Source organism: Micropterus salmoides, unplaced genomic scaffold, assembly GCF_014851395.1.
Source record: "Micropterus salmoides isolate LMB-PRFRI ecotype aquatic unplaced genomic scaffold, ASM1485139v1 Ms_hic_scaffold_2094, whole genome shotgun sequence".
Lineage (NCBI taxonomy): Eukaryota > Metazoa > Chordata > Actinopteri > Centrarchiformes > Centrarchidae > Micropterus > Micropterus salmoides.
The window spans coordinates 6,287-27,222 of NW_024041256.1; the positions used below are offsets into that span (position 1 = coordinate 6,287).

The window sequence follows — 20,936 nt, forward strand, 5'->3', positions numbered from 1 at the left end:
GTGTGGTAGGTCAAACTTGTATGATCATGTGGTTGCTCTGTTTCCTGCTACATCTGACTTTTTTAGCAGTGAAACTGATATTACAAATATGAATGAAGGCCAAAACTAAAGACCCAAGTTCCAATTAAGCTTTAAGTATTAACCCTCAAATGGCTCTTCAAAATGTGAAGCATCCTCACTTTCAAGGTATAAATCTAAAACTGCTAACAAAGATATAAGTTCAAGAGCACACAGATATTCTAAGTACAGAAAAATACACTATACGGACACATTAAACAATATACTTGTACACAAATCCAACTCCAATATGTATCTGTCATCATGTACACACACTCAAGTTGAAGCCATATGAATGAAAAATCTTCTCTGCTCCATTCCTCCTCAGCAACAGGAAGACAGACCATTTGCTTCCGCAGTGGGTTGATCGAAGAGAAAGACGAACACTGAGAATAAAGCAGCAGAGGGAAAAAAAGGAGAGATAGGGAAAGACAAGAAGGAGGAAGGAAGAAGGGAAGAGGTTGGGCAGGATGTGGAAAGAGGAGAAAATGACAGAATAAGGTTATATGTATACCGATACTCAAACATGCATACTTCCATGTAATTAATATGAACAGTGTTATATGTGCTACATCATCTCTGGAAACGTTGATATATCAATAACTACTGATTTAATTGCACTGTCTTTCAGTTTACTTGCTTGTGTGTGTTGTGTTCCTGGTGATGCGATCTCTTGCTTTGGCAGCATAAGAGGAGATATACTGTAGATGCACAGAGAAAGAGAGGGCCGAGAAGTAGAAAAGAGAACAAGTGAAGAATAAGATGAGGAGAAGAGATCGAAAGAGGCAGAGAGAGTAGAAAGGGAAGGAGAGAAGGGGAGTAGTGACAGTGATAGAGAGCTAGGACTCCTGGGACAGCAGTAGAGGCGAGTCCATCGATCCAGGACAGTGAGCTGGCTCACATTTCACCTCCTCAGCAGTAATAGCGGCGCTTCACCATGGAACTGAGCCCTATATCCCGTCTGGACAGGGTCACCTCCACTCTATATATATATATATATGTCTGTCTTTGTGTATGTCTGTGTGTATGTGTGAGACAGACACAGGAAAACAGATCTGAAAAAAATATATGAGAAATTTAATCTGGAATATTAAAACGATTTCACTTGATTTCACTGTAAATCAAATTATTTAAAAATTCTTTAAGGACCTTGATAGAAATGAATAACGATAAAACACATTCACTAATTTATATTTTTGATATGATAGGCCATGACACTATTCACATCTAATTTAAAATGAAGGGCATCCCAGCCAAGGAACGTTGTGAGCTGATGCTTTTCATCACGCTGCTGTCCCACCACATGTCTTCTAAACACTGTCCAATTTGGATCGTCCCTTAAGTCACATGGCGTTGTGATCAGGGGGAACTGATAGCCTGAATGAATCACGTCCATCCGTAAGTGGTGGGCTGTGAAGGCGACTGGGCTTGGCTCTCAAAGCCATCCACTGTCATCCGAGACAGCCAAGCCATGTGACAGACGACCGAGCATGTGGCATCTCACTGACCCTGACCCGGAAACCTTTCCCCTATCTGCCCCTGCTGTGGCTAACGGATGGCCCAGAACCTCAGTGATCACCGACCACTGGGGATCTTTTGTGTGAGTGGTCAATCACATCAGAAAAGGTTACGCAGGGGTCACATCAGAAACAGGTGAACTCTGACCCTCCGCTGCAGGCCCTAGGCTGTGGTATTTGGGTTGGGTGTGTAGGAGCATTGATAAGATTGAGACTCATGGAGACAGATGACAGATAAGATTGATGCAACTGTTTGCAATGAAAATTGTATGTATGAAAACAGACCACACAGACAAGATAAAAGACCAACTTTACAATGGAATGAATAAAGAGAAGACTAAACTATGACCTTCATCAAGCAATCTTCTATCAAACTGATAACTTTCATGTACTGTATACTGATTTATGTGAGGCTACGATGGCGAGCACAGTATTCAGTTTATGAGCTTACTTAAGGCCACAATTGTATAAAACAATGTTAAAGGCCAGAGATTAATCTCGAAGAAACAATTTACAGTACCAGAGGGAAAAACACTTCTGTCCTTTATAGTGTCAATTACTGAGGCTAGTTAGGTTTGAGAAAAACTACAATTTCCCTGGCCAGTCTTTTCATATCTTTGTAGGGGGAGCCGGAGGGCAGACTAAGGACTTTTTCTGGACTCGGACCAAAACCTTTTCAGCACCAGTTGGGTTTATACCCCACCTGACAAACCTGACCACCCAGCAGGCCAGTGACATTTACAGTGAGCCGTTTCAGCCCATTAGCCAGCATCAGATCCTCATGCTGCGGCACCTCGTGAGCGACACGACCAGCGGGTCCAGGATTTAACTGAACCCAAACACCACCACCATCACCACCTCCTCTGCTTTTGCTGGAACAATAAAAGCTGGGAAGAGATAAATTAAAGTTCATCCCACATACAGTATATTTGGATATGAATCATTGATTGATTTATAGAACTTATGAAAAACAAATGATGCAAATGAAAGAAGTTCAAAGACATAAATAAAATAAAATAATTTCATCCTTATGACTTTACCATGTCGCTGTAGACAGTTTCACAGTTAAGAGTTAATTTTCTACACTCCACAGTCTGAACTCACACTGATCCAAGGTCAGACAGAGGGAGAGACCGCAAAAAACCTGTCACACAGGATCTCTAAACCCTAAACTCACAGTGCTCTTGTCTCAGGTTGGCCTCAGAGCCCGAGGGACACATCTACAACATTGCTAAACTAACATATCCCTGGTCTCAGGTCAGAAATTAAACACAAGGAAAAACAGGGGCTACAGTATGATTTTGGCCTGTGGCAGATGCTTTTCACACTGGAAATGTATTTTTGTTCAGAGCTGTATGACTCACATGCAATCAAAACATCCATGTAAATAACTGTACGTGCACACTTTCAAACATGAACACACACACACACACACACACACACACATTAGTGATTGACAGAGAAATTCCTTTGACCCTCATTTGCTAAGTTGTTCTACAATCCTTGAAATTATATTTATTTATACTTTTTTCCCCTCAGCAGCACACAAAAGGCCTTTTACAACGATGATCTGCACATCCATTTCCTTCCTACTGCATACGAAACATTTCAAATGTTCTCTCTTAAGTGTGAATTTTCTTTCATGGAAGTGAGCCAACAAGAAGTCAACTCTCTCTCTCTCTCTCTCACCATCTGGCCATTCAAATGGATAGTAGTCCCAAAGGTCAAGGCAGCTATGGTCCATCGTGACCCTGTCAATATCACTGCTGCACTTATCTGTAATGGAAGACACTTTGTGCGGCTGATAGTCAGATGGGGGGTCGTAGAACGTGTGCTATGAGCGAGTGTGTGTACGAATTTGTTTCTGTATGTGGGAGCCATGACTGCCTCCATATTATGGCGAGGAACGCAGTTAGGATTCTGCCATTGAAATACTCACCAGTCTAGGGTGCCAACTGTGTGTTGGCGTGAGTGTTTCAGTACACAATGAAAGACTAAATAAGTGTGTCACCTCGCACTGGGAGTTATTCCACCCAGAGTCCTTGACACACTGACTAAGTAACACGATGTATGCAGGGGTAGCGGTGCCTATAAAAAGCCTTGTTGGAATTAAAGCGGGGCTGTCCTCCCTGTAGCTAGCTCTCATAGCGCAGCCCTTCTTGTGCTGGAGCCAGATAATAATGAAATGCTGGTGTGAGACAGGAGACGGGGGAAAGAATCACGCCTGTGGAACAGAGAGCTAATAATAGCAGCTGAAACTGTGCTATTCCCACCACTGACAGAGGAACTATCATCACACTTCTGCACACAGAGGCTCAGACAGGCACTCGCACACACACTGGCTTGGCACGTTGTTTGAACAGTAACCTGATCAAGTCACCGCAGAAACCAAAGCAATCAGAAATCAAAGCAAATCCAGTATATGTACAGTATGTGCACGGGTGTGCATGTGCCGTACAAATGTGAGCGTGGATGTGTGTGTGTAGGGAGCAAGGGCGGGCGAGGCACAGATAAATGGAAGCAGAGTTTGGTGAAAAACCACTTTTCCCTCCATAAAGCAAGGAGCGCATGCCTCTGATGTGCCCTACCAGGGAGGAAAGAGAGGAAAGAGGGCCTTTCATTCCGCACGAGGAGATCTGTCTCTTCTCCTTTAGCCCCTCACTCCCCGTCTTCGCTCCTAGAGAGCATCTGAAGCCCATTCTCTCCCTCTCTTCCCCTCTCCATCACCCGCAAATATAACAACATCTCTCTTTGCTCCTAATTGTACCCAGCCGTCACAGAGACGAACGAGGTGAGCAGATTGGGAGAGGAGAAGAGGGAAGTAAAAAGAGAGGAGAGGAGCGGAAAGGAGAGGAGCAGAGAAATAAGTATGGCAGGGAAGAGGAGTCAGGGAAGAAAGGAAGAAAGGAAAGATGTGTTTGTTCAGTACAACAGGCTGACACATCTCTCTTATCTCTTGCCCAGCCAAACCATATGCCCTCAGGCCATGAGGGGAGGAAGGGGAGAAAGATGAGGTGTAAGTGTGTGTGTGTCCTGGAAAGACATACTTTAATGTACCCCCCCGTACATTAAAGTATGTCTTTCCAGGACGCAGAAAGTCATAGAAGAGGCACATGTCATGTACGTAAAAGTTATTCAAGGTCAGCCAGAGATTGAGACAGAAATATAAAAGATGAACAGCGATGAAGAGTGGACAATGAACAGATACATGGCGAGGAACTGACTTGAACCAAAGGGGCTTCTGCCTTGACCCGCAGTCCCCTACAGCTTGCCAGTCGCCTGTTGACCACACACGCCGCCTGGCACAGGGCGGACGCCAACGCCACACGACACAGAGCCACCGTCAAAGCCTCAGACACTCCAGCAGCAGGAGCCATCAGGCATGGCCCTGTGGAAGAAGAAGGGGGGGGGGATCAAACAGTTTTGATTATACACAGGCATTCACTCTCTGGAAACAAAAGTGGACACAAATTGTGAACGTCAAACATTATTTTGACCGCTACTGTATTTGGGAAAAGTTCTGTTTGGTTAGTTTTGTGTTACCAGGCCACAGCCTGAAACCTGCCAAGACATTAACATATAGCTATATAGGTTTGATTTGTTGAGTTGAATGGTGAGTTTAATGTACACAGTAGTATCCTGACTCTGTGACCGGGGCGCTGCCTGTGAGTGTGTGACTGGTCCCACATGTTCAACTCCCGCTGAACCATGCGTCCTGATTCCCCTGTTTATTGACTGGAAACTGAAACCTTTAAGGGCTTCATTCATGCTACATTACGTGGTAAATTCAATAGCCCAGGCATCATGGTTTGGTCATTCACCTTCTTGCCCTGGGTGATTTTTACATGTGTGGATGTCTGCATCTCTCTGCGTTTTCCTTCACAGAAGCCATTCTGTTTCCCAGCGCTCCGTTGCACAGCCTCATTTTAAATAACACCTCCAGTTCGGGCGCTATACGTGCCCAGAGGGCTGGTGAAGTCGTTTTTATTTTATTCAGTGTGAGTTTAACGCCCTTTTAATAGGCACAGAAATTTATCCGGGTGGGGATAGATCCCGATGTGTGACTCCACATTACAGGAGCACCATTAAATGTAAACTCCTGCAAAGTAAGCTGCTTCTAGGAGTAGATCCAAGTGTGTGTGCGTAAGTCAGCGTGTGACCGGCTATCAGCAGCTCATGGTGTGGATTTACAGCGTGCCTCCCGAGTATACTTCCGAGCCATCTCACACACACACACACACACACACACACACACACACACACACACACACACACACACACACTCCTGGGTGCGGAAGGTGCGCTCTTTATCACTGTGACATTTCATTTAACACGCAGCCCAAGAGCTCTTACATTCACATCCATGTTTCCTGTGCCCCATGCTGAGGCACAATACCAACCACTTAACATTTAGCAATGGCAGATCAGCCCCAAATTCTTCCACTTCCCAACGCTTCCATGGGAAAACTCATTATTTAACTTTGATTTATGGCGCCCATTTAGGAACAGTTGTATCTGCTCTGAACTTCAGTGTTGAGCTGCACTGAATGCAAGTTATGAGCAGAGCCAGCGGGCATTTTTGCATAGAGTGCCCCCCAAGATAAATTAAGGGTTCGCAAGATAATTAAAGGGACAAAAACAAATTTCTGTTGCACATTTATTTTTGTTTGTCTAATTTTGTGAAATGCTGGATACGTTTACCTTTTCTGGCTGCTGAAAATCCTTCAAGTAAAACAATCTACAAGGGAAAAATAAACCATTACCATAACCTATGACAAAGGGGTCGCAATTATGGCTTGCTTTTATAAATTTTTTGATTGTTTGGTAAGTTTAATGTCAGAAAATAGTGGAAATTGCCCATCACAATTTCCCAGAGCCCGTTACGAAATCTTCTAATGGCCAGACAACAGGTCCAAATTCAAAGAAATTAAATTTGCTTTGATGCAAGACAAACTGAAGCTGGCAATATTCACATTTGAGAGGCTTGAACCAGTTTTGTTTGGGAAATAACCCAACATAAAAGAAGTTGCAGATAAATTTCCTGTTGATGGCTAATCTACTGAGCTCTCTGGATTTGCATTTAGGGGTCAAGGGGCAAAAAAGGCTGGTAACAACTGCACTGGGCTACAAATTTCAGCGCTTTTAAAGGCAATTAACTTTTTCAGTAAAAAAAAAAAAAAGTCTGTTTAGAAAGGCCCTTGTGGTTGGGGTCCATCTGTAGGAAGACTCATGGCATTTCTTTTATGTTTCGATAATTGGCCTGCATGCACAGCTTTAGACTGAATATTGGGACCTCTTGACTGAATGCATGTCAGACATCAGTTCAGTTAGCCACCTAAAAGGGGAGCTCATGAAAAGTATGGCGGACTTGTGTTCCTCACTGTATCTCACCTCCGACTTAATGTAAACCAGATGTGACGGATGATGATTTTTCTCTCACTCTTTCATTTGCTACCGACGGATGCTGACCCGGGGCGTCACGGCTTCCCCGGGGTCCCCGTCGGCCTGCCGCCCTATCTCCACCTCAGGGGACGCCGAGCTCCAGCGTTTAACACGGTGATTAATCACACACGGCGGCGGACGTGCTGTGCTGAACACGGCCAATCACCTCCATTAAAGCGGGGGAGCTCCGGCGGACACAGAGAGCACTTTGTGCCGAGGAAACACAGGTGATTGTCTGCCGCGACGCCCGGGCTCGGCGGGGAGACATGAGGGTGGACTGTGCGGGTGTTTTGACAACCTCGGCTGGCTTTTCTGGAAACCGCATGTGTGCCTCATTTCCTATTTCGTATCCTGGCCCGGTCACTAGGATTACATGGGATAAATACAATATAGATCACTGTTTTATCAGTGTACTCCTACTTTGATCAGTTAAGGTCACTCCGCAAACTGTACAACAGCAAAACGTCTGTGAGCTAATTCACAAGTCACGTCCATCATGCTAATGGAGAAGCTCTAATGAGATACTTTCTTGCTCCATTAATATTCTGCAGTTTATCTCCAGAAGTGGTCTCTATCGCCCCCTACGGAGTGTTCCGCCATGCTGCTGCTACTTGTGTGTGACCTCATACAAAATCTAGTTTTTCCATCCATCCATCGTCATCCTGTGTACAGGGTCGCGGAGGGAGCGTATCCCAGCTGACATTGGGCGAAAGGCGGGGTACAGCCTGGACAGGTCGCCAGTCCATCGCACGGCCACATATAGACAGACAACTACTCACACCTTTTCTCTGAAATATTGGAGAGAGTTTTACTTCTTTGGGGCTCGAGCACTTATTTTGTGCTGCTTTTTGTCATTCTACCTAAAACTACTTGCCTGATTTCACACAACTGTCTCTACTTTGGTTTAAAGGATTTTACACAACCAACTCAGCAGCTGTCAGGTTTGGCTTCATTAAAACCTGCAGTTCTCAGTCTATGGTGTGGTTGCCAGTTTTCTGCTTAAATTTGGGTTCACTTTTCAGACTTTTCTCTAATTTTAGCTTTTCTGAGAGTTCTTTGGGCCTCGGGGACTTATTTGAATGAAACAATGAGAGAAGTTGACAGGGAGAATCTGTTTTTGGCCTTTGTTGATCTTCAGGTATATATGTTGTGCATTTTTCTCCTTGAGACAGGACCAAAAACAGCTTCACCATGAGCAGATTGAGTTTGCTCATAAATATGGTCAAAAGGTTCAGAACAAGCGAGTAAGTAGGCTGTGATTTGGGTAAGATTTTGCTAACTGTTGCTTCCAAGGTCAAGAATGAACTCACAAGCTAAAGTTTAAATGTTATTGCCTTTTCACCTGTTTAACCCAAAAATCTATTGATCGACTCCAGACTGTCCAGAACTCAGCTGCCAGGCTTTTAAGCAGAACAAAGAAATATGACCACATTACTCCTGTTTTAGCTTCATTACACTGGCTCCCAGTATGTTTTAGAATTGACTTTAAAATTCTATTGATCACTTTTAAAGCTCTTCATGGCCTCTCGCCTTGTTATATTTCTGAACTTTTAGTCCCATACACACCAGCACGTACCTTGAGATCCTCGGGCAGAGGTCTGTTGTCTGTTCCAGAGTCTTGACTGAAAACTAAAGGGGACAGAGCGTTTGCTGTCAGGGCCCCGAGGCTCTGGAACAGCCTGCCCGAGGAAATCAGGTCAGCTGAGTCAGTGAACTCTTTTAAGTCCCTTCTTAAAACATACTTTTATAGGAGAGCTTTCCCGATCTTATTTTACTTTATTTTATCCCTTTTATTCTATTCTATTTTAATAATTTTATATTTATCTTAAACGTGTATTTTAATTTTTTCAATGTTTTCATGCTTTTATCTTGTATTGTTTTTGTATTATTGTCTTTTGGGTATTATTGTCTTACACTTGTTAAAGCACTTTGTAACTTGTTTTTGAAAAGTGCTGTACAAATAAAGATTATTATTATTGTTATTATTATTAGAGAAAAAAAAATCCAAAACTGTATACTTAAGTTTTTGATTTTGCAATAAAATGTGGCTCAGTATTCTTATGCAACCTTAAAATAGATTGTCCTTCCTAGAAAAACATTAAACAAGTTACTGGTGCTTAAAACCACTCAGTGTTGACAGGGTAGCTACCTGTACAGGTTGCCCATGAAACATTTGGAGGTGTGTTTGAGTTAACTCAATGTGTTGGGAAGGATGGCAGCAGGATAATTCCTAGTTTCACCTTTGCTTGCATTATGAAATTATGGTTTTGTCTCATGAAAATAATGATACAACTTTTCCACCAAAGCAGCACAATGTATGCAGTGCATCATCACATGCTGCAGTATAGATGTCTAGTGATATGATCAATCCAGAGAAAGTTGATAACTGGTAGAGCTTGGACGCTCAGGGAGTGAAGCCAATCAAGAGAGCTGTCAAAGAGGCTTTTCATTAGCCCAGCAGGAAGCTGGACAGCAGTGTCACCGATGGGGACTCTTCAGTCTGGCAGACATACAGGCGGGCAGAGCCTTGGCACTGGAAGTGGAGCCGGCATTCTGGTGGAGCAGTGGCTGGCACCAGGAGCCGCCTGGCCTCTCCAGTGGCAAAGAGGGAGATCACACACACTCCGCCACACTCCTGCTGAGGAGCAAACGGAGGCTGGCAGGGAGGGCTGCTCCTGAAAAGCTGCTGTTGTCTGGAGATGGCTTTCATGTGAATGGGAGCCTTAACAGGCGTTGTGCGACGGCTCTCGCTGCACGCTGAGCACCGAGTGATCCTCTTCTGTTGAGTTTTAATTAATAAGCAATGTTTGAAGGCCACAATGCACTTGGAGAGACAACACAGTGACTCCTTGGTGGCCTTGATGCCGTTTGTTTTTGAGTCGAACTCCCACTGAGGTGACCACATACGCTGGGAGGTGCTGATGTTTTTCATAAACTATTTTCACTCATTCAAAAAAAAAAAAAAAAAAGACAGAACACTTTAAAGGTCTACCAGAGTGATGTGACTAAGTTATGATACTGAAAGTATGAAATGGCAAAAGCATCTGAAAAAAAGCCCAAAACAATGTTAGTCAGTCAAATATGTGGGTAAAAGTAATGGTAGAGCACAATTGTTTTCCCTCCAGAATGTTAAGTTCCTAAAGTAGTCAACTTGTAAAATTACAGTTTTTTTTTCAGAGTTTGTAGTGATGCTGTCATATGCAGTGCCTTCTTTTGAACACTTTATCCTCAAAAGTAACAAGCCAAGATGCCACCCAATCGATACCCTTTGGTCTGAAGCATTTTAGGAAGGGCCATCTTATACTGTCACAATAGCGCTGAACCAGTATTATGCAATAGATGTATCAAATGTTCATCAAACATTTTCAGCCAAGTGTTGACCTACGCTTTACTAAAATACACCATCCCTGTAAGAATTCTAAAAATACAGATGACACGACCCATGAGGACAGGCAATGCGCTTCTCTTCATAATTCTTTGATGGACTGAAGGTGCCACCTGGTGGATTATAAAGACATCAGCAACTGAAGTGCAGTCATCAATTGTACTTACTCACAATATACTGGCATTGCTTTGATTCATGGAAGAACTCCAACACAGGTGTGAAATAAATCTAGAGTCAAATCATGTTTGTCCTAGCCTAAGAAAATGAGACCATATATTTAATAGTCTCCATTGTTTCACAAAATCAATGTGCTCTAGGGAATAACTGACACTAAAGTACACAGCATTTTCAAATGGTCCAACAGTTTCAGGGTGGGATTGGAGGTCCTTCTTTAATCTTCACAGTGTGGAGTTGAGTGACCTGATGAACCCAACAGCAGCAATGTCTGTACTACAAATACAGGGTCAAATTCTTGTGGCGCTGAGGAAACCCCAACTGATCAATAACAGTGCAATGCAGCAAGGAAACACTTGAGTTATTAGGACAAAAGGGTAGTAGGACATCTTACAGCAAAGATCATTTTAATGGTCCCAAATATTCTGAACAACTAAGTGTACACTCATGTAAAAGGAAAAAAAAAGAGAAGATATGACAAAATTCATCACATCTAGAATTCCACTCAATCTTTAATCAAGACGGGATTACAAATTCTCCAAAAAATCTGCAGTTTCAAAGGGCAAAAAGGGTAAAACTAGCTCACCTACTGAGGTCTTTAAAAACCTGTTCAAGTGTGACTGAAAACATCCTGAACATTTAAAGGCAGGTCTTTTTTGTTGTCATTTACAAAAAAAACAGGAGAAAGATTGAGAGACAAATACAGAACAAAAAGAAAATAATCAAGAAACTGCTGGCTTTTTTTTTTCTCTTCAGAGAAAGAACGTCCGCTGAGGAACGACGACACTGATGACATCATCAAACGACAACAAGGACAGCTCTTTGCCAAATGCTGCCTCCCGTCTGGTCCTATATACTAACTTAAAAAAAAAGGGACAATAAGCAACAGACAGAGAGGGAGAAAGAGCAGAGGAGAAAAGAAGTAGAAAGAAACAAGGAGGAAGGTAAATTCTGAGGAAGGGGTGGGGGTGCGAGTGGTGGTTCTGGGTCTGAATTGGCCGACCCATTTGGGCCGCTGTGATGTCCTTCCCTGAGTGGGGGGTGGGGGGAGGGGCAGTGGGTTATGGTCCGAGCCCGTAAGCTCTCTGGGATTTCACTCTGCGTGTACATGTGTATGTGGTCTTTTCCTCCAGTTGCTAAATCACCAAAGTCCAACCCGTCTCATACTGTCCAAGTGTGCAGACGATCTTTTGAGTGTGATCTTTTCCCCCCAGCTTTCACACGTCTGTTCCACTTTTCAGACGGGTTTTCACTCCTGGTTTCCTGATTGGCACTTGTATGAAGTGGGCTAGTCTGAGGAGGCTTGGTATCCATTCCGTCTGCTCCTCTTTTGGCCACCCGCTGACGGCGAGGGGTCGCTTTCATTCAATTTCTTTACAAGTTTTATCATTTCTGTGTAAAGTCGATTCGCTGAAACTGTCTGAGCGGAGCAAAAGTTGAGACAGTGATGCTTATTTTTTAATTTTTTTTTTTTTTTAATTTATTATTATTTTTTTTTTTAGGAGCTCAGTTTGGACTTCTTTGAAGGTGGCAGAGGTTCCTCTTTACTTTCGCCATCATCCTCCTCTTCTTCCTCCTCATCGTCATCGTCAGGATAGTCAACCAGTCCCACTAAACCACCCTGAGGAAGACAAGAGACAAACTTCAAAAACATATGAACGTATTATTTCGTCAGCATAACACTGGTAAACTTTCGTTTGGGCTTGCTACGCGATACTACCTGCACATTAAGTAGATTAATAACTACAATTTAGCAGCTCTGTTGTATTAAACTTCAGTTTTCCTCAGTTTCTCTTCGCAACTTCACCACTTCCATTTTTCCATTGCAGAAATCTATCAATTGTGGGAACATTTTCAACATTCAAAACATAACCCATTAGTGCTCAACCAACTGTCCCAAAGCTGTCTGTATTTTGTCTCATCTTGTAACTCATTTTGTGTAGTGATGTTGCCGTTGGTAGCAAATGCACTTGTTTTAAAACCAACTTGACCCATAAACCACGTAACTTTGTTGATGTGCGATTGTTAGCCTTATTAAGACAGGGGGAAATGGAGGGATGGAGACTAACAAGTACAAAATCTGTACTGTCCAATGCCACACTGGTGATGATGACGACCAGTCTTTGTAATACACAACAAGTATGGTGGGAGTGAAAAGTGGCAGTCTAAGTGTGAAGATTCATAGTTGAAGCTCAATTTCCACCAAATTCTTCCTTCCTTTCAGTTAAGTAGTGTTTGACAAAACAGACATTGTGCGAAATAATTTTTTGGCTTTGTCTCTCAATAACACTGAAGTTGAATCTTCACAGAAAATGACTCAAGTTAAAGACCCACACCATTACCATTAACATGCCGACAGGTACCTTTGTGGTTACAGTTGTGGTGGAGGGTGAGCTCCGTGCCCCTGAACCTGGAGAACCCGGTGATCCCGGAGAACCTGGGTTCAATGAGGCAGACGAAGGTGGGCTGGACAGGCTGGCTTTAGTTGAGCCAGAGAAGGCGAGCTTGAAGCTGGGGTTCTGCCTGCCTGATAAGCTGGACTTCCCCAGTACTTCTTTGTCATCTGTGTCTTTCACTGTGGGCACAGAGGGAGAGGGGGACAAGAAATGGTCATTCTTCCAATTACAATTTTTTACAAAGTCTTTTCCTGAGAGTATTCCCTACTCAGTGCTTCTCTAAAACTCCTACTTGTTAATGACCTTTCTCACACTAATATAACTCTTAAAAGTTCAGCCTCTTATTTTAAAGATATATTAATGCACTTTCTAAACTGCATAACGATTTAGACACCCCACACAACAGATAGGGGATTCTTTTTTTAAAATAAACACCATTAGGAAGAATTTTCTGTCCTGTAACAAATAACTACAAAGATTCTATCTAACCTCACAGTTCCCCACCAAAGTATCTACTAAGAGTAGAAAACGCCACATTTCCATACATACATTTCTTTCTCTCCATGAACTTGCTTATAGGTTCCATCAGGTCTTCCTCAGTCTTCATCTTGTCAGAGGGAGGAACAACTGCCTCACCATCCTCGAGGTCATCCTCATCTGTGTTGAACCACATCTCCTCTTCATCCTCCAGTGTTCGTGCATCACGGCGGAAGCGGTGGTTCCTCAGGATGGAACGCATGCTGGATAGGACAATGCACCGTTTAGTGGTCACAAAACAAAATACACATTAGTGTTGACCAATAAATGTTGAGGAATAAACGGGTGAAGGACCTAAAGACCCTAGTGTTTATGGTCAGGCTGCAGCCTCTGTCCTGCTGTGCGCGTTGGCTTACAGACAGACAGACAGCAACGGGGCGAGAGGAGATGCTGAGAGAATATATGCACCGCGCAGCTCTGTCTTCAAATACGATTTTACCCATTTTAAATGTTAACAAACTCAATCGAAAATCAGCGTTGATAATGTGGCAGGCTGCCACAAATAAATCAGTGTGTGGGAAACACCTACTGTCGAGGTTATTCAGCTTGATCTTTATTAAGGTGAGGGTGTCAGCATCTGTGACTGAAGTAAAATTAATTTGCTGAAGGCTGCAGTACATAACGTGAGGCTACACGCTGCAACATTATCCTCACTTTGATCGCGTTACAAGACTAGTAACAGCTGGCATGGGTCTCAGTTATTGTTGACAGTTTAAGATGCATGTTAGCAAGTTATGGCATAAGAGAGAAAAGGCATAATAGCCAATGGTAACTTACACGGTGATCAACCTTTATCCGTCATGGTTGGTTGGTTTTTATTGTAGAAAACACTTAATGGCTTACTTCAACAACCGAAACATAAAACGGTGTTGAAACAGTATTAGATTACAAAAAAGCCAAAAGAAAACAAAAGAAAGAAGAATAGTGAGTCTCATTAAAGTATCATAATGTCCGTCCGTATTGCAAGGGTCTTGCTAAATGTGGTTGATGGATTTTATCGTTTGAGAACGTGCGCCGCTTTAAATGTTGCCGGCGCAAGGAATTGTGGGACGGCATCTCTCCTTTCCTTTCATAAAGGATGGTCAGGTATACCCTATGCTAAAGGAGACTCAGTTAGGAACCTTCCTAAGTAAAAAAAAGACTTTTCGAACGCAGCCTTGGAGTTTTCTTCACTTCACTGTCTCCACCCTCTCTCTCGGCACAGTTACACTGTCATTCTGTGGAAAACACTTTATTTACATACAATTGGGATTCATTGTTGATAAATACGCCTATGGGTGGGCAGGAGGGTGAGTGTGAGCAAGCATTCTCAATGCAACAACCCTGTCCATTATTTAGTGACTGGTAGGCTACATTATCTGCCTTTTTGCTATCTTGGTTAATAAGTAATATATTCCACCGTGTTGTCCACCTTTAGATTGCCTGCATTACAACAACATGGGGCGCAGTGTCAAAGATGCGCTTTTCCTAGTCCATCTTCGGAATATTGTAGTTTTATCACGGCAAGCCACATCAGTAACATCCGCCGTCGCATAATTACGTCGCTTAGAAAAGAGCAGTCAGATTCTCTGAGCCCTGCGGTCCTCTTTTCCTAAGTCCTTATGAATCCTCCTTTACATTGTTCCTTGACCTCAAGGCCTTTTTTCCATCAAGGTCAAGGAAAGGAGGTTAGGAAAGGAGATTTTTTTGACTTTGACCGCAGCCCATGATTACTCAAGTTGACAACAACTACACTTGTTGATGTAAGTACATGTACTAAAACCTTTGCAAGGAAAAAAAAACCTCAATCAATACACCTGTTCAACAAGCATAAACATATAAAATATATTTTAATCTGTTCTGTCCACAGTGTCTCATCAACTATGTTTTACACAAGCACAGGCCCACAGCTAATAGTAATTGTAACAAACAAGCTAAATCGAAAGCTGTCTGTATGCACAACAAACATGAACCATTTCTGAGAATTGCTGGATATCAACACAAGAAAATATCCCATCAGCAAAGTAAAGTTTAAAAAAGAAAACACCTGTCGGTGTTGGCAAGTCTGCTGAGTTTAACTTGCGACAATAAAAATAATGGTCTTAAGCTACATGCTCTGCCTGCACAGTGTCACTTTCTGATCTGACTGTGTGGACTTCAGTCAGTCATAGATAATTAACTGTTGCACAACACTTGCTTTTATCAAATCAGTGTAGTACAAGCATACAGGCTGAATTTCAAAAGATGATATAAATAAAATAGGACATACTTAAAACAAAACAGTATGCACTTTCAAAAAATGGTAGTCTGACAGAAGACACCTAACTCCCCAAAACACAAACACAAAAAAGAAACGATACATTGGTCATTTTAGCATATTATGTGAGTTCTCTAACTGGGACATAATTTTGATTTTCATATTGATGCTTTGTCTGTGAGTGTCTCACAATAAATGGAAAGAACACTGATTACTGTCAGTGCCAATCTTTAGTGACAGTGTAATAGTTGTAGTAGTAGTAGTGCAGCCTTGGTTTTCTCACCTATCCAGTTTGGGGTTGTCTTGCCTCTCTCGCTGCTGTTCATACCGCAGCTTTAGGCCCTTGAACGTTTGGACATAGTCAACATCCTCAAGAGCCTTCCAGTAGTTCTCTACTATATGAGCTGTGAGAGACTTCACATCCTCCTGGGAGCAATGGGAGTGGAGAGAAAGAGGAGTGTAGAAAACCCAGTAGAAGCGGAAATTGATGGAAAAAGTATTGAAAAGTCAGACAAGTGGAGAAAGTGAGGAATGGAGAGAAACAGAGAGGGGAGATCACACCAAACAAGTTAAAATGAATCAATAAAACATATGTAGCACACGTTTTTACTTTTGGGAATGTAGTGAAAAGATCATATTCTATCAACTCATATTTATAAATCATTGTACACTTAAAATAGTATGTTCTTTTGAGGTGTATAAAATGTCAGGCTGGCAGATAATCAATTTACCTTGCCTAAATGGAAAGTTGAAAAAAGTACACAACTGAATGAGACAAATGATCAAGAATTCTGTCAATTGAGGTGAAATCAGTAAATCAGTGTATGTTCTCCAGTGATCCATACATCATCCTTGCGACAGCGTAAGACATGAGTGGTTTAAACAGGTTTTATGAGGCTGTTTACCCCTGGCATTAAAATACGTTTTGGGTGATGGGACTGTAATCAGATGTGCTTAATCACATTAAAGTACGGGTGCAAACGCACTGGAGATGTACCGATGACGGACTGTGAGCCAATTGGCCAAACCACCTCCAGAGGTGGTCAGGGAAGCATTGTGGCCACACTGAACACAAGTGTAAATGTAAATGCATTGTCTATCTGCATACAACAACAACGTGAGCAGAAAAATGTACCGGTCGCAGCCTCCCCCAAATAAAATTCAAAAGTCTGACAACACATCCAGGCAGTGTGTCCATACAGTGTTGTGCATAAATGCATTTCAATAGCGCCAATCATTGAACATGCTCACGATTTTTGTCAACAGTGAACTGAATGTATCCGTTTGTGAATATGAACTCACTTTCCGGCCGAGCTATTACATCGGTGCACCGAGAGAGAGGAAAACATGGGTATATAATCCATGGACGAACACAGATCACAGTGGAAAGACACGTTCAGAAAGTTGTTATACAATCTGTCATTTTTTGGACGCACGCAAACAAGAGCATCATGTGATGTTAGGTTTTTTGAGCTGGACAATGATCGGATACTGGAGATGCATATTAATACCAGGTATAAATGTAAACAGTTTAAAATCATATCCAGATTCAATCTGGAAATGACATGCAATACTCACCACACGGACGTACTCAAACATCTCAATGATGGCTGAGTTCATGAGATTGTAGCGTGAGCCGTTATTGAGGAAGGCCTTAATGACAGGTTCAAAGAGGAAGTTTCTCATGATGTAGCGATTGTAAAACTCATCCTTCAGACCAATGATCCTCCGCATGAAGCGCAGGGCACCTGGGCACAGAAAGACAAAAGATGAATTTTGAATTAGTTTCAAAATGAGCTTTCAAAGGTTCAGTTGTTTACAAATGTGTCCGATTGGACTGGCACTAAAAATTAAAGCTCTAACTGTGATTGCATGTGACTCACATAGTGCCAGGAAGGCGTGCTGAGAGGCAGTGAGCACCAGCACCCTCCTGAGAATGTCCTTGTTGATGATGTAGTTCTTGATGTGATAGGTGTGGTGCTCAACACAGAATGTCAGCAACTCCAAAATCAAGGCCAGCAACTGGGATGTCTGAAAATCATCTAACAGAATACTTGTGCATTAATCTCAATGTTATTTTAACAAAACCAACACCCATGTACAGATACACCTCGTAGGTATTCAATACCTTTGCTAGGCTTTTCCTCTGTGGTGTTGGCCAGTAGCGGAGCTGAGAGGACGTGCATACAGTGCTTGTAGAAGAAGCTCAAGAACTCTGTCTTTTCTGTTTTCTGGAAAGGAAAATACAGAAAGAACATGTTTCTTCCACAGTAACACCACTTTAATATCTATGCAATGCATGTTTTTACAGTGCGCAATACTTAAAAACAATGGTGATGGTGCAGAGCTAAAGCCTGGGTGTCACAACCTTTTCAGTTACTGGATTGTAACTTTTTCCTTTCATGTATCTGTACTCTGTTCTAACAGCCAATATCTAGATAAGGATCACATTTCTTTCTTTTTTGTTTAAAAGGGGGAATGTGGATATTTAGAACACCGCCAACATTCACTCCTTGGAACAACCTTGTCCTTGCAGAGCTGCCCGGCTTTTGCTCCTGTTTGACTGAACTTAATTGAGCAAGCAAAAAACAACAAACAGTATAAAACATTAAAATGTGCTTCTGGACAAGCTGGATCTAAGTATCAAGTACTCAGATTTACTGACATGGTTAGGAGTAGCCCGCAAACTTACATTTGCAGTAGCCAGCATGTTCTCGGGGTCCACCAGAGTCCGCAGTAGGCCCATCAGCTGCACCGCTCCACCCAGCTCTGGGTCTGTATCACAGATCATGTGTTCTATGATCAGGTTGATCAGGAGGATGTCCTGGCAGACCAATAATAGTCATTAGCACCACAACAGTTGTTTATAGCCACTTGTGTAATATGAATATTAATCTCTGATATTTCTGGCCGTCTTTGTTCATATACTCACATCATCATTCTGCTGAGACTCCTGCATGACAAACTCTCGTACCATGGAGGGGTTGTACTCCACCAGATAAGAGAAAATATCTGTGGCTGCCCCACGCACCTGAACGTCATCCATTCCCTGTTTCATGAACATACATTATATATTTGTCAGTGGATTCCCCTCAGGGATCAATAAAGTCTTATCTTAATAATGAAATGACAACAAATGTGAAAATCAAACAAGGATCCTATCACATAGAAATCCACTGGCACAATTATTTTTTCCTTTCTTCTCAGTTTACTTCTAAGGGGGTGTGTGGACAGGAAAGAGGGGAAGCAAGTATTACTCTCACAATGTCTGTATGTGCAAAAGTGTACACATCCGTCAACATAAGAGCGGTTGATAGACCTGATTGGTGGTGATCCACCTACTATTTGAGGTTTTAATCTGCTTTATGTATTTGTTTATAGGTGTTTTTTCCTGACCTGCAAGTGTTATGTATTCCAAGATTAAGTTATTCACAAAATTGAATCAAACAGGAGGGTGGGGTACAAACACAAGAACATAACCAACTGCATGCTCACAGACTGGCTTGCTAGTTCATTTTGTCTGACAACAAAGTGTATTTGGCAGTTTAATCTGTCCTCTTGTATCAGATCTATGTTACTTGTTTGTTCTTCTGCAGTCACAGGTTTTGTAGTAAAACCAAAGTAAATGCTGCAACTGAAGAAAAACTAGGACTAAAAAAACTATTCATTCATTTGATCATGACAGAAAAGGACGTGAAAATTTCTAAGAAGAGATATCATGACAGTTGTGATGTACTTGCAGTGTTAGTGTGTTTGAATATATTGTCTTTAAGTAGGTAGTAGGCACCAAACTCGGTTCTTAAAGTTAAAACAGAATTAGCGGTAAATCAAGCCAAACACTATGCGAGTTCAACATGCGACTATTTGGTCCTCACATGACCTCTTTATCTGCTTTTAAGAGCATTCCCTCTTTTCAGGTTGTTAATAGCCAACCCCACCCACACAACCACTACACACAACGGCTGTTCGATTATGACAAAATTCATGATTATTTTTGTCATAACTGAAATCACGACAGAGTTACCCATAAGTCGTTGAGCTTCAAGTCAAGTCTCAAGTCACTCGTGGTTAGGGCTGGGCGATATGGCCGAAAATGTTATCACGATAAAAACATTTCATATCATTCGATATTGATAATTATCACAAAAAATGTCAAATCTTTATTTCTTTCAAGTTTAAAGGTTGATTTTTGCTCCTGACTGAAAATTGAAGAAACCAGACGGTTAATTATGTAGTTAAACTTTTCTTTACAGTTAGAATGGGACAAACACCAAACGGTGGATCACAAATCTAAGGGAGAACATTCAAAACTATTATGATAAAAAAAAATAACAAATGATTAGTAAATCTTTTTTCAGTCCACTTTCCTCAACAAAAAATAGTGTCAATTTGTTCGTGATTCAAATAAATTAAACCAAATATTTATTGACGATATTTTGAACATTATATTAATATTGAGGAAAGTTATATTGCGATAATTATCATTATTGTTTTATTGCCCAGCCATACTCGTGGTTATAATGAATGCTGTATCACCTGCTGCGTTCAATCCAGGCTGTTTATAATACTGCTTAGCTATAAGGGATTCTGTAACTGTAACCTGTTTTTCATTTACAGAGCACAACCATGTAATGTGCAGTGCAATTAATGACAGCTTATGAAGTACTGTAAGTCAACACACCCCCAGACTCGCAAACCAGTGTAATGTCAACTAAAGAGGAAGACTACAATACTGTGTGTGTCTGTGTGTGCACGCACACATGGAGTGCAACAGAGCAGGTGACAGGTGAAGTATTTCAGTTCACAACACCTCATTATGTTACAACGCTGAAATTCAACAGTGCTGTTCTGTCGGGAGATGCAGTTACTTAAACTAACGGTGAAAAGTATAAATCCGGTAATACAGACGAGGACACGGAGAATGTTTACAAGCAATGACCACGTAAAGGAAGGCTTAAAACACCGGGTGAGTATAAGCATAATAATGTAAATTGTAACGCACAGAGTAGATGAACAGTCCGCTAGCTGCTAGGCTAATTATGCACTGTAAAATGCCATAGCAATTAGCAGTTATTACGCCGTCATCTCGGTGGGCCTTTTAGGGAGGGGCGGGGGCCCGTTTAAAGGAAGGGGGCGCTGGATTTAAAATGCAAGACAAAACGAGTGTTATTGCGAAACAGCATGCGGCACTA

At 42.0% G+C, this 20,936-nt stretch overlaps 1 protein-coding gene and 1 long non-coding RNA gene across 3 annotated transcripts; both read right to left on the reverse strand.

The window, feature by feature from the left end:
• Positions 1-316: 316 nt before the first annotated feature.
• LOC119915374 lies at positions 317-7,027 on the reverse strand. The gene is made up of 3 exons (XR_005446939.1): positions 6,966-7,027; positions 4,799-4,962; positions 317-443 (listed from the first exon to the last, which is right to left on the reverse strand). It is a non-coding gene; the product is annotated as an uncharacterized LOC119915374 (long non-coding RNA).
• Positions 7,028-10,965: 3,938 nt separating this feature from the next.
• LOC119915375 (serine/threonine-protein phosphatase 4 regulatory subunit 3-like) lies at positions 10,966-18,836 on the reverse strand. Of its 2 annotated transcripts, none has more exons than XM_038734895.1 (9): positions 18,677-18,836; positions 18,437-18,568; positions 17,873-17,975; positions 17,628-17,786; positions 17,323-17,492; positions 16,028-16,167; positions 13,521-13,711; positions 12,939-13,150; positions 10,966-12,196 (listed from the first exon to the last, which is right to left on the reverse strand). In XM_038734895.1, the coding sequence occupies exons 1-9, from the start codon at positions 18,806-18,808 to the stop codon at positions 12,074-12,076; spliced, it is 1,362 nt and encodes a 453-aa protein (XP_038590823.1). In that variant the 5' UTR covers positions 18,809-18,836; the 3' UTR covers positions 10,966-12,073. The 2 variants fall into 2 exon arrangements, with proteins under 2 accessions (XP_038590823.1, XP_038590822.1); XM_038734894.1 differs by having other exon boundaries at positions 16,028-16,170.
• Between the last annotated feature and the right edge of the window lie 2,100 nt (positions 18,837-20,936).